General features: G+C 37.9%; 1 protein-coding gene across 4 annotated transcripts in view; it reads right to left on the bottom strand.

The window, feature by feature from the left end:
• The window catches only part of FOCAD (focadhesin), a 123334-nt gene that overhangs the window by 614 nt on the left and 105753 nt on the right, over positions 1-16967 (bottom strand). For 2 of the 4 annotated variants that reach the window (XM_062599636.1, XM_062599635.1), the window contains exons 31-43: positions 16326-16448; positions 15252-15329; positions 14773-14844; positions 14491-14593; positions 13220-13300; positions 12020-12148; positions 9085-9200; positions 7312-7572; positions 6573-6662; positions 5261-5438; positions 3725-3822; positions 2622-2873; positions 1355-1430 (exon numbers count right to left, since the gene is read on the bottom strand). In XM_062599636.1, the coding sequence (XP_062455620.1) occupies positions 1355-1430; positions 2622-2873; positions 3725-3822; positions 5261-5438; positions 6573-6662; positions 7312-7572; positions 9085-9200; positions 12020-12148; positions 13220-13300; positions 14491-14593; positions 14773-14844; positions 15252-15329; positions 16326-16448 (1657 nt within the window). Of the gene's footprint in view, positions 1-1354; positions 1431-2621; positions 2874-3724; positions 3823-5260; positions 5439-6572; positions 6663-7311; positions 7573-9084; positions 9201-12019; positions 12149-13219; positions 13301-14490; positions 14594-14772; positions 14845-15251; positions 15330-16325; positions 16449-16967 lie in introns of those variants that run through there. The other 2 variants (XM_062599637.1, XM_062599638.1) reach the window with 2 other exon arrangements.

The following is a 16967-nucleotide window of genomic DNA, read 5'->3' as shown; positions in this document are numbered from 1 at the left end:
ATATTAGTCTCTACATCTGCTGAAATGTGAGGCTGTACTGGACTTTTCACTTGTTTTTTGGCATGTTTCCCACTCAAATCATATCACATTATGATCTGCTGATTAGACCCTCATTTTGAAATGATGTATAGGTCAACCAACTGCTTGAATCCTATAAGCAGTCATCCAAGGCATTGAGAAGATCATAAAATATGAAGTCTTAAATCTTCTCTGCAATTCATTGATTTATTCAGTATTTGAAAGATTCATGCTTTTGGGCATGTCATATTCAAACCAGTCACATTCAAGTCATCCAGGAGCGAATTTGATGCTCTAGCACTTAAAAAAAAGAAGCTCAAGGAAAACTTTGATTTGTTTTCAACTACCAATTAATTCTTAACATACTAATGTATGTATGTAGCTATATATGCGTGTGCATATATGTATATACATATACACACATATGTGTGTGTGTGTATATATACACACACACACACACAATACATCAAAGGAGATTTCCTCCAAACCCTCATTGTTTCTGCTGTTCTCAACTTATGTTTTCCAGAGATTAAGCAGACACAATTATCTGAAGTCTGAAGCTCTCAGCACAATGACTAAAGATCACAAGTCCTCCAAACAAGGCTAGGTATCTCAGCAATGCAAAGAACATTATAACCAGATTTCATGAAACCATGTTTAAGACCAGTAAGTCAGGTGATTCAAACGAGATACCTTGAGATAGCACAAGCTCACTTCATTCAGGAATATTAGTAGTGTCCACTTAAATTTACTCATGTATCACAATCCTATACATCTAGGTTAGTAATGGGGTACAAGCAAAGGCCACAGGATATTGCTGCAATTCAAAATATGAGGTAACTTCTATCTCTTTTCACCCTTCCTGTCAACAGCCCTCATTACTCTATTTTTTCCTGTCAGTCCACTACACTAGACTTTTCATTGTCTCTTGGCCTTTCCCCAGCATTCAATCCTCAGCTGCAATTGAAGAAATTGTTATGGATTTCCTATAATAATATTGGAGGGTTTCCAAACAATGTGTTGCATTTGTTTTTAAGGATAACTTTAAAAGCAACTGATGGACCAATCAGGGCAATGGGCTTGTAGGACCAGGTGTATCTTGAGGTTTCTTGGATCTTTAGTGGTACATTGTGAGAATCAACAGATTGGATATCAAAGAATTTAAGAAAGTGTCACAGATAGGAATCTTATCTGACCAGTGAAGGTTCCCCTCAAGACAGTACATAGCTCTTCTACATGTGCTAATATCATGGCTTCATCATACTCCTCTTAAAAACTAGATTTTTCTCCATACTAAGAGTTATAGAAAGGTAAGGACTCAATTAAAATACTCTACCTTTCAGCAGGTCCTTGGAAGATTTTGATAACACCTCCTTAGGGCTTTCGGCCATATTGATAAGCCAGTCAATAATCTAAAAATGGAAATAAAAAGAAAATCCAAATTAAAATAGCCTTTGTATCAGACCACCACAAATTCTTTTCAATTTGATATGCAACATCTGATTATAATTAAACCTAAGTAACTATCTAATTAGAAGCAGTAGCCAATCAACCTTCTGCCTGAAATATCCAGAGAGTGCCTCTTACTGTCACTGTACTTTCTCGCAGTGTTAGTTCTGGGACATCTTGTTTCTTCCCATTGCCTCAGCAGTAATCCTTTGTAATAAAGAAAGCACATTAAATAATTTTTCTCCATCTTGTCTACTTATACCATTAACTTATTAATATGATTTTTTTAAACCACTCTCTTGGCCAAACATTTTAAGGCAAATTCTTCAGCATTTTTGTCATCTTTGCCCCTCTTCTGATACCTCCCTCCCTCTCTGCCTCCTCCTCCCCCTTCTCTCCCCTGCCATCCCCGTGTTTTCCAGTAGTGGATGCTGCCCGGAGGAGAATGCAGTATTTCAAACTTATTTGGATGATTTTAAGGGCATATTCTCACGTGCTTTCCTCAAGCTTAATCAGACACTTGCATATGAACAGTCCTCTCCTATATTCCTCCCACATTCCCACCCTAACCCTAGCTGCAGTGGGAGCTCTGAGCACAGCAAGCATGCACAAGCCAGTCCTGAATGGATTCCAGTTTACACAAAACATTTAACTATGAATCTGTTGACTTACTAATAAGTTCTAGTAGATCTTAACCACAAGCAATCTATACTGTGGATTTATCAAACAAGGCACAAATTCCCAGGCTTGTTTTTGTCATAAGCTTGAAAATAAAATAACACATTACAAGCTGGAAAGAGGACCTCGGAGTGCTATAAATTGCCTCTGTGGTGATGTCCAACTGCAAAGGACTTGCCTTTTACTGTTTAAGTTAGTTAAGACTATCTTGCTACCAGCAGCTGCCAGCTCTTCTCTCCCAGCTGTGCCCACTCAGAGTTTGACTCCCAACACTGGAATGTTCTTTTTTTCCTTGCAACTCACATATTTTACTTGAGAACATACAATATATCTGAGACAAGTCATATCTAATCGTGGATAAAGAAAAACAAGATCACATGTCAAATGCAACAAATACAGGAGAAATAACTGTTTGACCTAAGACTTGATCTAACTTTAAGAGCAGAATGCTTTACAACCACTATATGCAATTTTACCTTCTGTGTGTGTTCTTTCCAAGGCTCTTTAGCTAGCAAGAGGGTAATGCTGTTTGGAAGGAGAGTTAGAGTCTCTTGTACAGCAAGCCTGCCAATGGTGTGTTTGCCAATGTGATCCTCAGACAATTCTGGTGAGTCCCTTTCGTGCTTCCATGGTGCCCAGTTGGCACTGAGGCCAAGCAAGAGTGGTGCACTATGATCAGCCCAGGCAACCACAGAAGCTGCAAACAGCCACAGGAGGAAGTCTATGGTCTATGGAAAATGACAAAGTGCAGTTAATTAACTCAGTGATAATTAATTAAAGACAATTCATTAATTGAATAATATATGGAAAAGCATATGATGGCATATTCTTCAACATATTACTCTGGAGTTGTCACCCAAAAACTCAGCTAACCTTCTAAAAGCAAGACCTAAAAAGTTTTTAATATTCTCTCATGCATTGAGGTACAACAAAAATAATAAAAAAATCTAAAAATCAAAATCAATCTAAAACATCTACAAAGAAAGAAGTTTCTTCTAAAAATCAACCTTTTAGTTAAGGCTGATCCACTGTTCACTTTAAATGGGTAAATACAGCTTTACAGCCAATAGACTCTTCAGAGAAATTAGAGAGAGAGAACCTTTGTGGTGTCACAATCACTTGGGAAATACTGCAGCAATGCAACAAATTGCTGCTTGAATTAGAAAGCAGTTATGTCCTGAATCAGAAGACTTAAATGGTTGAACAGCTGTAACAATGAACAATATTGGTGCCCTAAAACTTCCCAAACCCCTTTTGAAAGAGCAGCTGCAGAGTTCTGATCTGATTTGACAATTCTACTGGTGAATTCAAACTTTAAATGTTCTAAATACAGCAAGTTTGAAGCAATGATTTCCTCTGGTTGCTTATAACTCTTCTTACAATTTAGATGAGATAGTTGTTTTAGAGTTTTAAACACACATACATTTATAAGATAATGGAGAAGAATTTCTCTATGGAGATAAGATGACAGTTTTCTAAAAGATAGGGAATAATACTAATTGCTGACAAACAGTATATGTTATATTAGAAACTGTTTTTCTCCTGCTTGAAAGCTGCAAATTATTTTCTCAGCGTGTACCTCTTTAAGATCCACATTTTGTATAGGTGTTGATTTACATGTAACATTTCTGATATAACCCATCAGATCCAAAAGCCAGTCCATTCTTTTCATCACACCTGAAAGAACAAAAGTATTGCTTCACATTAAACACTAGAATGTACAATTTTCTTTAAAAAGGAAGCATAGGAAATCACTATAGCAACAAAGTACTCACTGTGGAAGAAAAACAATCAGCAGTACCCCTACCGTGTTTAATTCACAGTTGCCAGTGGCAGAAGGCATAGGGGCAATTGAACAGTACTACCTAAAATTTCCCCTGCAATGTAGGCAACACACTAAAAACACTGGAGAGGTATGCTAAGAGATAATCATCTTGCATAATGAGAGTTTGCAGATCCCACTAATCCAGTCTGCAGATGTGACCACTACAGAATTCTAACTCCTAAAACTTCACTAAGGTCCTTGCCCTAATTCTTCATCCGGCTTTAGCACTGGTGGCACTGTACAGCTGTGGGGAGTGTTGATCAAATCCTCCCACAACGCAGACAGAATCAGTACAGTATAGCCAAGGCTTACAAGCTTCATGAAGTCTCTGTCAGAGCTAGTAATACTTTTTCTCTTCATTTAGATTCTGCTGCTCAAGATATATTCTGCCTCCTTTGTCCAACACATAAATAGCTTTGAAACCATGCCTTCACACAATGCCTTCTTCTGCTACTCTTTACATGTTCTCTTTTCCATATTACCTCCTCTTTTACCCAAATGAACCTCATTCCACGCATCCAAAACTCACTGCCTGCTGTTTAAAGTTTTTCAACTACAGCTGGCACCTAAAGCACTTGCAATAAAATGCTTCAAGATTGTCGTTCTGTGAACAACTGAATCAGCCTAAGATCCTGCTGCCATGAGATTAGAGAGATCTCATTCCTCCTGAGCTTGTTTCTTCCTCATACTGTGTGATTATATTTCTCTTGCACCAGCTCCAGTGCTTATCAGATGCTTAGCTGAGCTAACCTAGATCATTAACTCAGCAGATAATTAACTGCTGTGTTGGGGAGGAGGAAGGGTAATTTGTTTCCTATGTTAAGTCAGCTCAAGGAGTTCAGAAGAGCAGTCTATTCCCCTGGCTCAATCAGTCTCATGGGAACTTCTGCCTATTGTGTCACACACCGATAATTCTGACATTAGCTCCGAAAGACAGCAAAGTTGTACAACTACTATTGGTCTCTAATATGCTGCGTAGATTTTTAACACTCTCTTATACTGAATAAACAAAGACACTGATCTAATCAAAATTGTGGTCTGTGAACCACTTGGCTGAGATAAGTGCCTTGTACTGATCCAAGGAGCCATAAATAACTTAAAAAAACATAAAAGCAATGTTTGGTATGTGAAGAGCTTAAAAAAAATTCTAAATGTTGAAAGCAGTCTCTAAACCACAGAAGTCTGGAAACCATTTGGTTAGACTATCTTAAAATTACTTAAAAAGTGTCAGTTCAGACCCACCAATATCTGTTCATGTTGCTACCGATTTTTCTTTAAGCCTGGCCTCACCTGTGTTTTCATGGCTTACAATTCGAGTGTGATAGAAACCATGTAAGAGTATCCATGTAATAGATTCTTTCTGGTGATACCTTGCGACAGAATCAATCAAGGCACTCAAGTTCATCAGAGGCAGTCTGCCTTGAGAAATCAGATACATTTTGGTGAAGGTGGCCTTCTCTATATTGTTCTGCAAATGCAATAAAAAAAAGTTAAGTTAAAACAAACCCCTCCCATGAGAGCAGTAGGAAATGCTGCATCCCTCTTTATGAGCAGAGGACGAATATCTGATTATCTAGTATGCTAATTTTTTCTAAGCTAGATTATTAAAAGTGACGCAGAAGACTGTACATACTACTTGAATTTTGTATGCTTCTGAATGGTCCAGTACAGTGTAACTCAGTATAGTTTATTTGTTTCCACATTGTTTTAAATTCCACATTCCTGTTTAAATTGAAATGAGCCAGTTTGACATTCTGAAGACTTAAATCTTCTCGCAAGACAGGTTCACTGCAGTAACAACAGAGATCTTCTCAAATTGCCTTTTCCAATGTGAAAATCACAATTTAAGGAGATAACTGATTAAAAACTGACAATTGAGCTTCCCTTTCCTATTTAAATGCCTGGTCTCTCTAATGCATCTGTCCAAAAGCAGAACAGCGTGGGAATCTGAAAACACCAAGTCCTTCCATACTTATCATTTTCTTAGCATGCAATATTTTTCAATATTTTCAATATTTTTCAACTGCTAAGAATTCTACTGATTATTGATCTGGTGAGTTAGAAACTGGTAGCTTTTATATTCCACTGTCATCGTTAGTTATCTTGTCCACCAGAAACCATTGAGTGTGAATGCAAATGCAGCAATTAAATCAACAATTCTGAAAGGAAAGGCGTTCAGTCAGAGTACTTTCCACTTTTAACTGAAACAAGGATTCATTAATTCAAGCTCAGCTAGTTACCAGGATGAAGTTTTAAGTATGTGGTTAGATTAATACAGGAGGCTTATGATCTACTGTTTGTATCACTGGACTAGGATTCAGAAGATACAATGCCATTCTCATTCTGCTAACAGAGCCCTTTCTGAACTTGACCAAGCTAAGACCAGTAATACTTCAGCTGCCGAAATACGGTTTTGGACACAGATCCTAACTGCTTCTGCTTCTCTCTGACGCCTGTAATTCAGAGCCAAAAATAACTTAAAAGCATGATGTATATAAATTCATCGATGCTTTGAGGAGCTAAAATATTCAAAATAAAAAAAAAAAGGCAGGTTTATTTCACATAATTTGGTGATAAGAGTTTAGGAATAAGAAGTCACTACCTTAGAGATCTGGACGATTCGATCAATCTCTGAATCTGCCATTTCTGAGATGCATTTTGCTACATCAATATACATCTCCACTTCATCCCTCTAGAAACAGAAAATTGAGTGCATGTTTGTATGTATACTATCAGTTTCTTCATCATTAAAATTAGAATCCAGGAACCTTGTTAATGATTATGATGAATAACAAGACGCTAGCAATTAGATTAAGTATTTATTTTCTTTTACAAATTCTGTACTTGCCCTTTCAATGTACTTAATAATTAAAGGCATAATTATATCTGAAAGACTTTAAAGACAGTTTTTTAAAAGTGCCCTTTCTTAGTGTATTTTTTGTGACTAGATAGTTTCTTCACAGCACTGTGAGAAGTTGAATTCTCTCTAGAAAAGAAAAAAGAATTCTTCTGACTGTTCTCTGCCTCTGTTTCAATAAAATTTATTTCAGTACCAATTCATTAACAAAGACTTAGTAATGCATTACCGAAAACCAAATGAGAGAATAGTACACATAGCATTAGTTTCACAACTTAATCATATCCTAAGGAACACCTGAAAGCAACTTATACTGAAATTACACAGCAATGTTAACTAGTTCCACTTAAAATTTTACATCCTACTACAAGTTGCAAATCTGATGGCTGAGTGAAAAAAGACAGAATTCAAAATCAGTAAAAATTTCCAGTTAAAATGTTCATAATAGTATTATGAACGTTTATACCACATACTTATTCCTTACCTTAATTTCATTTGGTAAAAGCTCAAATATTTTCTCAGCAGCCTGGCACAGAAAGGTCCAGCAGTACTGGGCAGGGTTTGGTAGTTTCATTGCCTGGCTGAGACCCTCTAAAACACACTGGCAAATTTCAGGGTTTTTGGTGCGGTACTTCCCTTCGAATTGCTGCATCAGAAATACTTCTGTAAAAGACTGAAGTTTGTCTTCTGCAACATGTTTCAGCCACAGGGGAAGAGACACGAAAAGGTATTTCTGGGTTTTCATCTGAAAAACAAATACAATGCATTACAATCATAAGGTTTGCCTTACTTTTTGGATAAAAATATTATCATTTCTCTTAAATCTTTTTGGCCCAGATAATTAGATTCCTCTGTTGCTTCTTTAATCATGTTCCTCGTACTCAATACAAGCTATTTAAGACAGTGAAGTCTCATTCATCATCCAACAGACCAAAACAAAATTTTAAATTGCTCTCAAATAGCTAGAGAACTCAATGATTTTCTCTACAGGATTTATATTAGTACATATCAAGGACTCTAGTAATTTTCTCTTGTGTTAAAAACACACGGCTCATCTTTCTCTTAGTTTCAGATTCTAACTTTTTGCTGACCTTCACCTGTTGTTCTAACGGATGAAAGTGTAAAAAGCAACTTAAGCACCACTATTAAAAGCACCTGAAGTTGGTAGAAATGGATCTTTTCATAAGTACTTCTCAGTTCTTTCTTCTTTTGATGAATGGCTTGAATTTAAAAGAGTTGAAATATGGCAATATTCTTTTTCTCTTAAATGCTGAGGACAGAAATATGGCACTCAAAACCCCCTCAGTATTTTTTTTTCTGGTAAGAAAAAAAAACCTGTATCTTAAAATGATCCAAAACTAACACACCCTGCACCTAGAGGTCCTTCTGTTACCTCCAGATCCCTCTGTACAGGAAAATAAGGGCTCAGAAATCAAATCTTTCCTTATTGATACCTTATAAAATTACTTGTATCTTAATAACTTTACTAAGTGTTCATGTGTTTGTGAAGGCTAAAGATTTAAAAATTACAAGAGGAAATAATCACTTTTACTGGAAAAGGCCACAGAAATCCACAATGGGTTTTCTGAGAAGTGTAACGAATGGGCTCCTCAGTTAATATAAGCTGACAGAACTGCAGAGTACAGGGTACTGTGGGATTCAGGGAGTTTTTAAACGGTATCCAGGAGACCTCATCAAGCCTGTGCTGAACTTCCATAAATAGAACTGCACTTCATATTGGACAATAACCCCAAATTTGACTCTCCTATAGGTTAGTCTATTAAATATCTACTTAGGCAAAGTTTTCAAGGAGAAGAAAATACTTTTTAACAGATTTAATGACACAGCTGAAAGAAACAGGCAAACTTTCAGAAAGTTAAGTAGGACATTTCTCCATGTCCATCATCTGGTCTAATAAAAGATACCTTGTGTCTCTACATACTTTGCCTTCCTTACATCTTTTGGTTAGCAGAGCTGCAGTATCACAAGAGACAAAATTTATTTTTAATTTATTTTTATTTTAAGACACAAAAATGTCTTCAATGATCTAAATAAAAAACAAGGCAGAGATTACATCTGCCTTAAATTCCAAGTGTCCAGAAAACCCATTTCAGTCTAAGAAATTTGCTAAACAATGTTTCTACAGAATTCTGAGCCATAGTAATGTTTTTCAGTGAGACATCCTGAACATCTCTCTAAATGAGGAACTTCAGAGGAAAGAGGTGCTGAGGTCCTACAGACTTTCTTACATACGTACACTGAGACTGTAGACAAGGGGAGGTGCCACCCACATCCCCAAAAGCATTGCAGCATTTTGAGATGTCTGAGCCTGTGTAACAGCAAGTTCAAGGCAGAGATGTTTTATCTCATTACCTAAAACAGAAGCAGAATAAAATAGAAGCTATGAAGAAATTCTTTACTTATAAAATAAGAGAGGGTAATTGTTCTAGCCCAGCAGGACTACACTAACTTTCATATTTCTACAGATGCTGCTTAAAGCTTTTATCATATAGAAGTCCCTTTTAACATACACACCCTAGAAGTCCCTTTTACCATACACACCCTAGAAGTCTCTATTTGTGTATGCATATCTAAATAAAATCTGTAACTTCTATAACACTACAGAGGAATAATGGAGAGAAATTACATATTAAAAAAAAAAAGTAGTCTATGGTGTAGTCTAAAGTCAGTAAAAATGTAGACACAAAACTGAGGTACTATTTCCTCTGGAACTCCCCTGATTTACAAAAGTCAAACTCCTAAGTAAAAAACAGGAATAAAAAAAATTCCCCACGTGTATAACAAGTTTCAGCTATTCATAAGGGCACACACAAATTTGCATCAGCATGGACTGTACAGCTCAGCATAGGATATTCTTACTTATTCTTCCAAAAGACTTTACAAGCAATTGCAAGAGTACCAAGTACAGCAGAAGTTTCAGCTGAACTATCAGCAAAAAAAATTTAATTTGTTGACAAATCTTTTTGTATCTAGCAAAATACATTTCCTATAGAGCTGTTCAATGACTTGTAGTGCTTGGCACTCCATATAAATAAAATGACCACAAGACAGATAGAAGAACAACCTATCCTTTCCTGGCTTTATAGTAAATACATTCAAATACAATAGCACTCACTTAGCCAGCAGTAAGGGAAAGTGCAAGACCAGTAATAATAATAACATAAATCAGGAGAAACAAAACTGAACTTTATAGATGTTTTCAAGGAAAGGAGTTTGAAACTCTGACATTTATATCAACAGAAGGTGGTAGAATTGCTCATTCTGGATGTCATCTCCAGACATATGAAGGAAAAGAAGGTGATCAGGAGTAGCCAGCATGGATTCACCAAGGGGAAATCCTGCTTAACCAATCTGATAGCCTTTCATGATGGAATGACTGGCTGGGTAGATGAGGGGAGAGCAGCAAACGATGTGTACCTTGACTTCAGCAAGGCTTTTGACACTGTCTCCCAGAACATCCTCCTAGACAAGCTCAGGAAGTGTGGGTTAGATGAGTGGAGAGTGAGGTGGATTGACAACTGGCTGAAAGGACAACCTGGCTCAGAGGGTTGTCATCCATGGCGTGGAGTCTAGTTGAAGGCCTGTGGCTAATGGTGTCCCCCAGGGATCAGGACTGGGTCCCATCCTGTTCAACTTCTTCATCAATGACCTGGATGAGGGGACAGAGTGCCTCCTCAGCAAGTCTGCTGATGCTACCAAGCTGGGAGGAGTGGCTGACACACCTGAGGGCTGTGCTGCCATTCAGAGAGGCCTGGACAGGCTGGAGAGCTGGGAGGAGAGGAATCTCCTGAGGTTCAACAAGGGCAAGTGCAGAGTCCTGCTCTTAGGGAGGATTTAACTCCATGTACCAGTACAGGCTGGGGGCTGACCTGCTGGAGAGCAGCTTTGCAGGGAAGGACCTGGGAGTGCTGGTGGATGACAAGTTGACCATGAGCCAGCAATGTGCCCTTGTGGCCAGGAAGGCCTATGGTCTCCTGGGGTGCATTGGGAAGAGTGTTGCCAGCTGGTGGAGGGAGGTGATCCTGCCCCTCTCCTCAGCCCTGGGGAGGCCTCATCTCGAGTACTGTGTCCAGCTCTGGGCTCCCCAGTACAAGAGAGACATGGAGCTACTGGAGAGAGTTCAGTGTAGGGCTATGAGGATGATCAGAGGGCTGGAGCATCTGCCCTATGAGGAAAGGCTGCAAGAGCTGGGCCCCTTCAGCCTGGGGAAGAGAAGACTGAGGGGGTGGATCTTACCAATGTCTAAAAGTACCTGAAGGGCGGACGTCAAGGGGATGGGACTAAACTTTCAATAGTGCCATGAGAAAGGACCAGCAGCAATGGGCACAAACTGAACCACACGAAGTTCTGCCTGACCGTGAGGGGGGATTTCTTCCCTGTGAGAGTGACAGAGCACTGGCACAGGTTGCCCAGAGAGGTTGTAGAGTCTCCTTCTCTGGAGATCTTCAAGGCCCACATGGATGCAACCCTGTCTAACATGCTCTAGGTGACCCTGCTTGAGCAGGGGGGTTGGACTAGATGATCTCCAGAGAATCCTTCCAACCTTACAAAAACAAAGAAATAGAAGAACCCAAAACAAAACAAAACCCAAAAAACAAATCAATATCAACAGATATCCTGACTAAAAGAAATATTATACAAGCTGCACAAAAGCATACTTAAGGATCAAAGCCATTCTTCAACATAAGGAAAAACTGCTCCTAGAAGAAAGCACTGAGAAATCAGGATCATAATGGAATAAGGTATAAAGTTCCCTTGTCACCCTGTGTAATTTAGTAGGCACTGTACTTCAGACTAGCAATAGCTAGATGAACCACTGAGAAGTTCAAACTTATGAAACAATTGCCTGCATTCTCCAATATGGGCACTGGACCAGAATTTAATACGTACTGAAAATAAGACACAGTTAGTTTCCAGTTTAGTAATATGCCAAGTACAAAATCTGATCCAAACTCACCAGTATTTTGGGGAACTTCCAACTTGGCTCCAAATCTACTAGCTCTGATCTTCTCTAGTCTACTCTATTATTAATGTCTACACAGAGCTAATGCAAATACATGCTTGCAAACATTTGCAAACATTTGTGGGCTCTACAGTGAAAGTGTAAGTTTTATTAGTCTGGAAGTCTCATGACAAGACCAAAAAAATCTGCAAGAATCTATGAAGCTTACCAAAGTTCAGTCTCATCAATGGAGAAAGAATGGATGCCCAGTTCACAGGCGGATACTGATGACTTTCTCCAACTATGGCAATGGGTGCCAGAGCTACTTTCACTAGCTGAGCTGGGACAGATTCTGGGCCTGCAATAGAAAAGTCAACCACAGGCTGAATTTTATATACATATATTTGGTTAAACAGCTCAAGAAAGAAATGTGAATATAGTTTACCATTTTATATTGCACTGAAGACCAGTCTATAGTGAAAACTGAAGAACTGAAGAACATTATAAAATCACTTAGCATTCTTCTGTTTGTAGCTGTGAATTAGCTGTCTCACTTGTAATCAATAGTTATATTTTCTAATTCTAATGGTCTGCTTCCAAAGGTATTTTTGTTACTGATACATAGAAGCTTTCTGGTCCCTTTCACTTGAAGCAGTTTATGAATTAACTACAGGTATCTGTCACTTACTTGGGAAGTATTTTTGCATTTTGGCAGTAGGAGAACATTTATTCAGACCTATACAGGAAATCATCTAAAACAGCCAACTATGAGTTAACTCAGTAAAAGTCCTCCTGGAGGCAAGGCATGGGCACTTCTACTGCCTCCAAAAGTAAAGTCTGCTTAATAGGACAGCACTGAGTTCATGCAGTTGCACAAATGAATAAGGTCCTGTGCCTTATCTCCATTAAGATTATATTCCAAAACAAGTTTAACTAGTGTTGCTGTCATGACAGCATCCTTTCTTCAGGTTCATGTTCATTTACCACATACAGTACTAACCCATTTGACTGATACATAGAACATTTAACCAAGTATCACAAAAGGAAGTTAGAAGAAATTTTGCCTGATAATGGAGTATTCCTGAGGGTACCTGCAAACATTTAAAGTGATCTGACCTTCATTCCCACAGGAGAGAAGATGCATCACCACAGGCAGAGCAGAAAGAAGGAAGAGGTAAGAATGGAAAAGTCAGAAACATTCAGCAGAAAAAAAGTCCTCCCTATATCATCCTGCATTCTTTGTGAGTGTAATTCAGTTTCTTGTTTTAAAAGTCTTTGCAGAAATATTTAGATATTTAAATCCTGTGCTAGTGAAGTACGAATTACTATCTAGAAAAGTTCTTTCAGGAAATAAAAGTGAGGTGTTAGGGTCATATTTTACAACCACATCAGTTTTCCTAGAGAGACATTGTAGTCTGATCCTTCTTACCTTTCTTTCCACCTTCAATTGCAAAGTCAATAGCGGCCCTGATAAAGCTGTTTTCAGGCAAGTAGCTGAAATCTGGAGGAACTGTGAAGACAAAAAGACTGTGTATACACTAAAATCTGTCAGGATAAATAGTGACTTCCAGCCCACATGTAAATTCAAAGGCCAAACTGAATCATGTTTGAGCTAACTCTAGGCCTGTAAATGATTTAAAATGATTACATTAAAAGTTCTTAATAGGTGCATTAAGCTTTCCACTTCCTTTTTTTTTTTTTTTTTTTTTTTTAAAAGCATGCTGTATATTAATCTTGGTGATAGTTGCCAGGTCTGAAAACAAAATTCATTTATCAGCTCCAAAACTAGTTGTAAGAATTTTCCTAACACGTATCAGGCCAGTGTGAGTCAGGCTTTAAAAATCAAGAGCTTCAGAAGTTTAAGACAAGTGCAGACATTTCATATTTCCCTAACTTCAAGCATCTCTACTAAAATTATCCAGAAGTAGAAACTCCTAAGAGTATTCCTTTGTGATAAAGAAATTTATCAGCACTTCATGTTACTGAGTCCAAATTTATTCATAGTGAAGTGAACAGCTTTCACTTCATTAGTTCCCTCCTATCACTGGTATTTCATTAATGGTCTAATCCTGCTTTAATTTCACTTCGTGGCTGCTGAAACAGCACCAGAAGGAAAGGATGTATTAACAAAATATGAATTTCTTTCTGTGTAAACAGCTAAATTAAAAAGGCACAAATACTATTATTAGATTTCAGCTAACCAGAAAGATCTCTTCTAGAAAAATACTCTTCTGAAGAATTAGTTCTTTTTTGTTGTTACTGACTAGTTTTTCCTGTGTTGGCTTTTTTAAACAGTGGGAAGTGCTAAAGTAACTATTAGATTAATCTCAGGGCTTGGAGTGGACAATTTAGATGCCAAACACTATGTCTATGCAATTTAAAATTCATTTATAATTTACACTAGGAGATTTAAACAGAACAAAAACAGAAGTAATAGATTTGACTGGAAGAACTTAAAATCTTTCTTTGATATCGCAAGTAAAAGCAGATACCAGGCATCCTGCTCAGCACACAGATTCCTGCTTTTCTGTTCCAGCCTTTAGGTGAGGCACATGGGTCCACAAGCTCTCTGGTTCGAAAGCTGCCATAACATTTAATACAGCTGCACTGTGCAGTCTGCAGTGTCTAATGTGTCCCTTGCTCCCTTCTTAGTTAGGAGCTACTATTTGTTCTTTAATCAGCAATAATATAGCAGCTTACCAGATGCCCTGCTCTGGGCAGAAGACAAACAGGACATATGAAGGTGTCCCAAAAGCCCTGCTGCATTTGTCTGAAGGCCAATCTGTCCTGAAAAACTGATTATCTGTGGAGACAATAGGTCACCAGTCAGTCAGCAAGCCTCAAATTAATTCTGCATTGCCTTATCTGAAGCTAGGACATGGATGTTATGCTCCTTCTTTACACAGAACTATCTTGTTTGTGCAAGGTGCTACAGTACCATATTGCATTCTCCACAGTAGGAAATGGAAAAAACTCTTTTACCTGGGTAAGGGTTCTGATGACTTCATTGAGTTTACTTTGAAACTGGGAAGACTGAATGCTTTCAGATTTCAGCTGCCAGAGAAAAAGAAAGTACTCTGAAAATTTTGTAAGTGCAAAAAGGAAACAATAAAACACAGAATGAGTGCTGAAAGTAGAGATTACATTTGTACTTTTTTTTTTTTTTTTTTTTGAGAAGTAGGAGGATAAAATGAAAAAGCTTACAGTGCCATCAGCTTTTCCCCAATGGCACCACACATAGGCCACAAAATGGGAAAATGGAATAGACCCCATACTTCACACCACAATGCTACTTCATTCAGTGCAGACCCGACACTATTTGCTATTGCATAAATGGAATGCCCTGGTATACAATCACTGCTATAAGGATGCATGGATGCAGTTCCATTTTGCTTTCTAGTCCAAATCTTTAACTCAGTTTCTACGGGAGACAAAGGTACCATGTGCTTTAATATTCTCACCTGTATCATGCCTCCTTCAGAACCAACAAGTGCAACTAGCCCATTTACAGCAGCCAGACGCTGCATTGTTGGAGAACCCTGAAAGTATAATTCAGAATCAATGCAACATTCAGGTCATAGAGTAGCAGCTGTAGCACAACACACTTATTTACTTTCAAGAAAAGGCTTTTGTTCCAACTTAAAAACGTAACTGCTATCACCTTTATGTCTCCCAGCCCAACAACTTTTTCAAGTTGGCCTTCTGTACGCTTGATCACTTCTTCTCCCACCGTTCTGAATGAAAGGCTTTATCTATATGGAACGTGTCCCCTTCCCAGTCTGCAATCACCATGCATTTCTCCCTGACAAAGCACTTTCTTCTGCCACATCTATTCCGCATAAAATGTACCAATGCAGTTAAATTCTGAAACACTGTTTCTTTTATTTGTACTCATCTTCAGCTCCCACCTTGAAGTTTTAGAGTTTGTTTTCACATACACAATTTTTTTGTGCAATGAGATAAATTATTGCTACTGAACAGCGAGCAGAAGAGATGAATACATCTTAATTCACACTCCAGTCAGTTACAGTAGCACAGATAAGTGGTGTCCTCAATCTACTCTGAGCTGTTCAGCAGCACTCAATGCTGCAAATGCAGTCAGAGGCCACGCGTATAGACAGCAATTACTAGATCATGAAAACAGAATAGGGCAAATTATTACTTAATAAAACAATCAATCAAGAGGATAAACAGCCGAAATATGAAAATCATCATTCTCTTAGTCTATTTTTTTAAGTAATACCTAATTTCACAAGGCATCTTGATTTAATAATCTGAATTTCATCCTTGAATATTGTTTAAATGAGTGAAGCTATCCAAAATAAGATCTCAAAGGCCAAGAGGACCAAGTATTTCTTATAAACCAACCAAATAAAAAGGGTTTTTTATTTTAGTAAACTGTCCAAACATCAAACAACATGCTTAGATAGTCCAAACTTTTCCCAGCATTACCCAGCAGAAGCAAGGAGAATTATGCCTCTACAATTCATTTAAAAAACAGAAAGTCCCCAAGATACGAATTCCAACTCCCTTACCTCTGCAAGTACAATTTTAATCCAGGCTGGCATTAGCCTGTTACTCAAGTCTTCGGCTTTCCCATGACCACAAGCTGACAAACCATGAACGATTGTACCTAGAGCTAAAGCAAAACCAGATGTCTGTAAGGTAAAAAAGATGCATATTAAAAAACCGATCTTTCAAAAGACCATGTATTTTCAAAAAAAAAAAAAAAAAAAAAAAAAAAAAATCCCCCCAAACATACAACATTTCCAAGGCAGTACTTCTTGTTAATCTACTCTTTTTCAAAAATACTGAATGTTTTTTCACTTTAAGTACATGGTCATGTTAGGTGACATAGGATTTTCTGAAATTAGATACTAGTCTTTGGCACATATATCCAGAGACTCATTCTAGAGTGGACTTTCTGATGTGAAGATGAAAAGCAGTTACAAAGGTACTTTAAGCTGACTTGCCATTTTCTGGATAAATATACTAGACAGATGGCTATTGTCATAGGTGGCTTTGATTCTAAATGGTTGTGCTTTTCCTTTTTTTCTTTCTTTTTTCATCCTCCTCCCCTCCCGCCCCCCAACAAGTGTTTAATAAAGAAGGAGAACAAGCACTGAAATACAGAGATTATTTTGGTCATTTTTACACAGTGATCCTAAAACACCGAG

Source organism: Rhea pennata, chromosome Z, assembly GCF_028389875.1.
Source record: "Rhea pennata isolate bPtePen1 chromosome Z, bPtePen1.pri, whole genome shotgun sequence".
Classification (NCBI taxonomy): Eukaryota; Metazoa; Chordata; class Aves; order Rheiformes; family Rheidae; genus Rhea; species Rhea pennata.
This window is presented reverse-complemented; position numbering and strand designations above follow the sequence as displayed.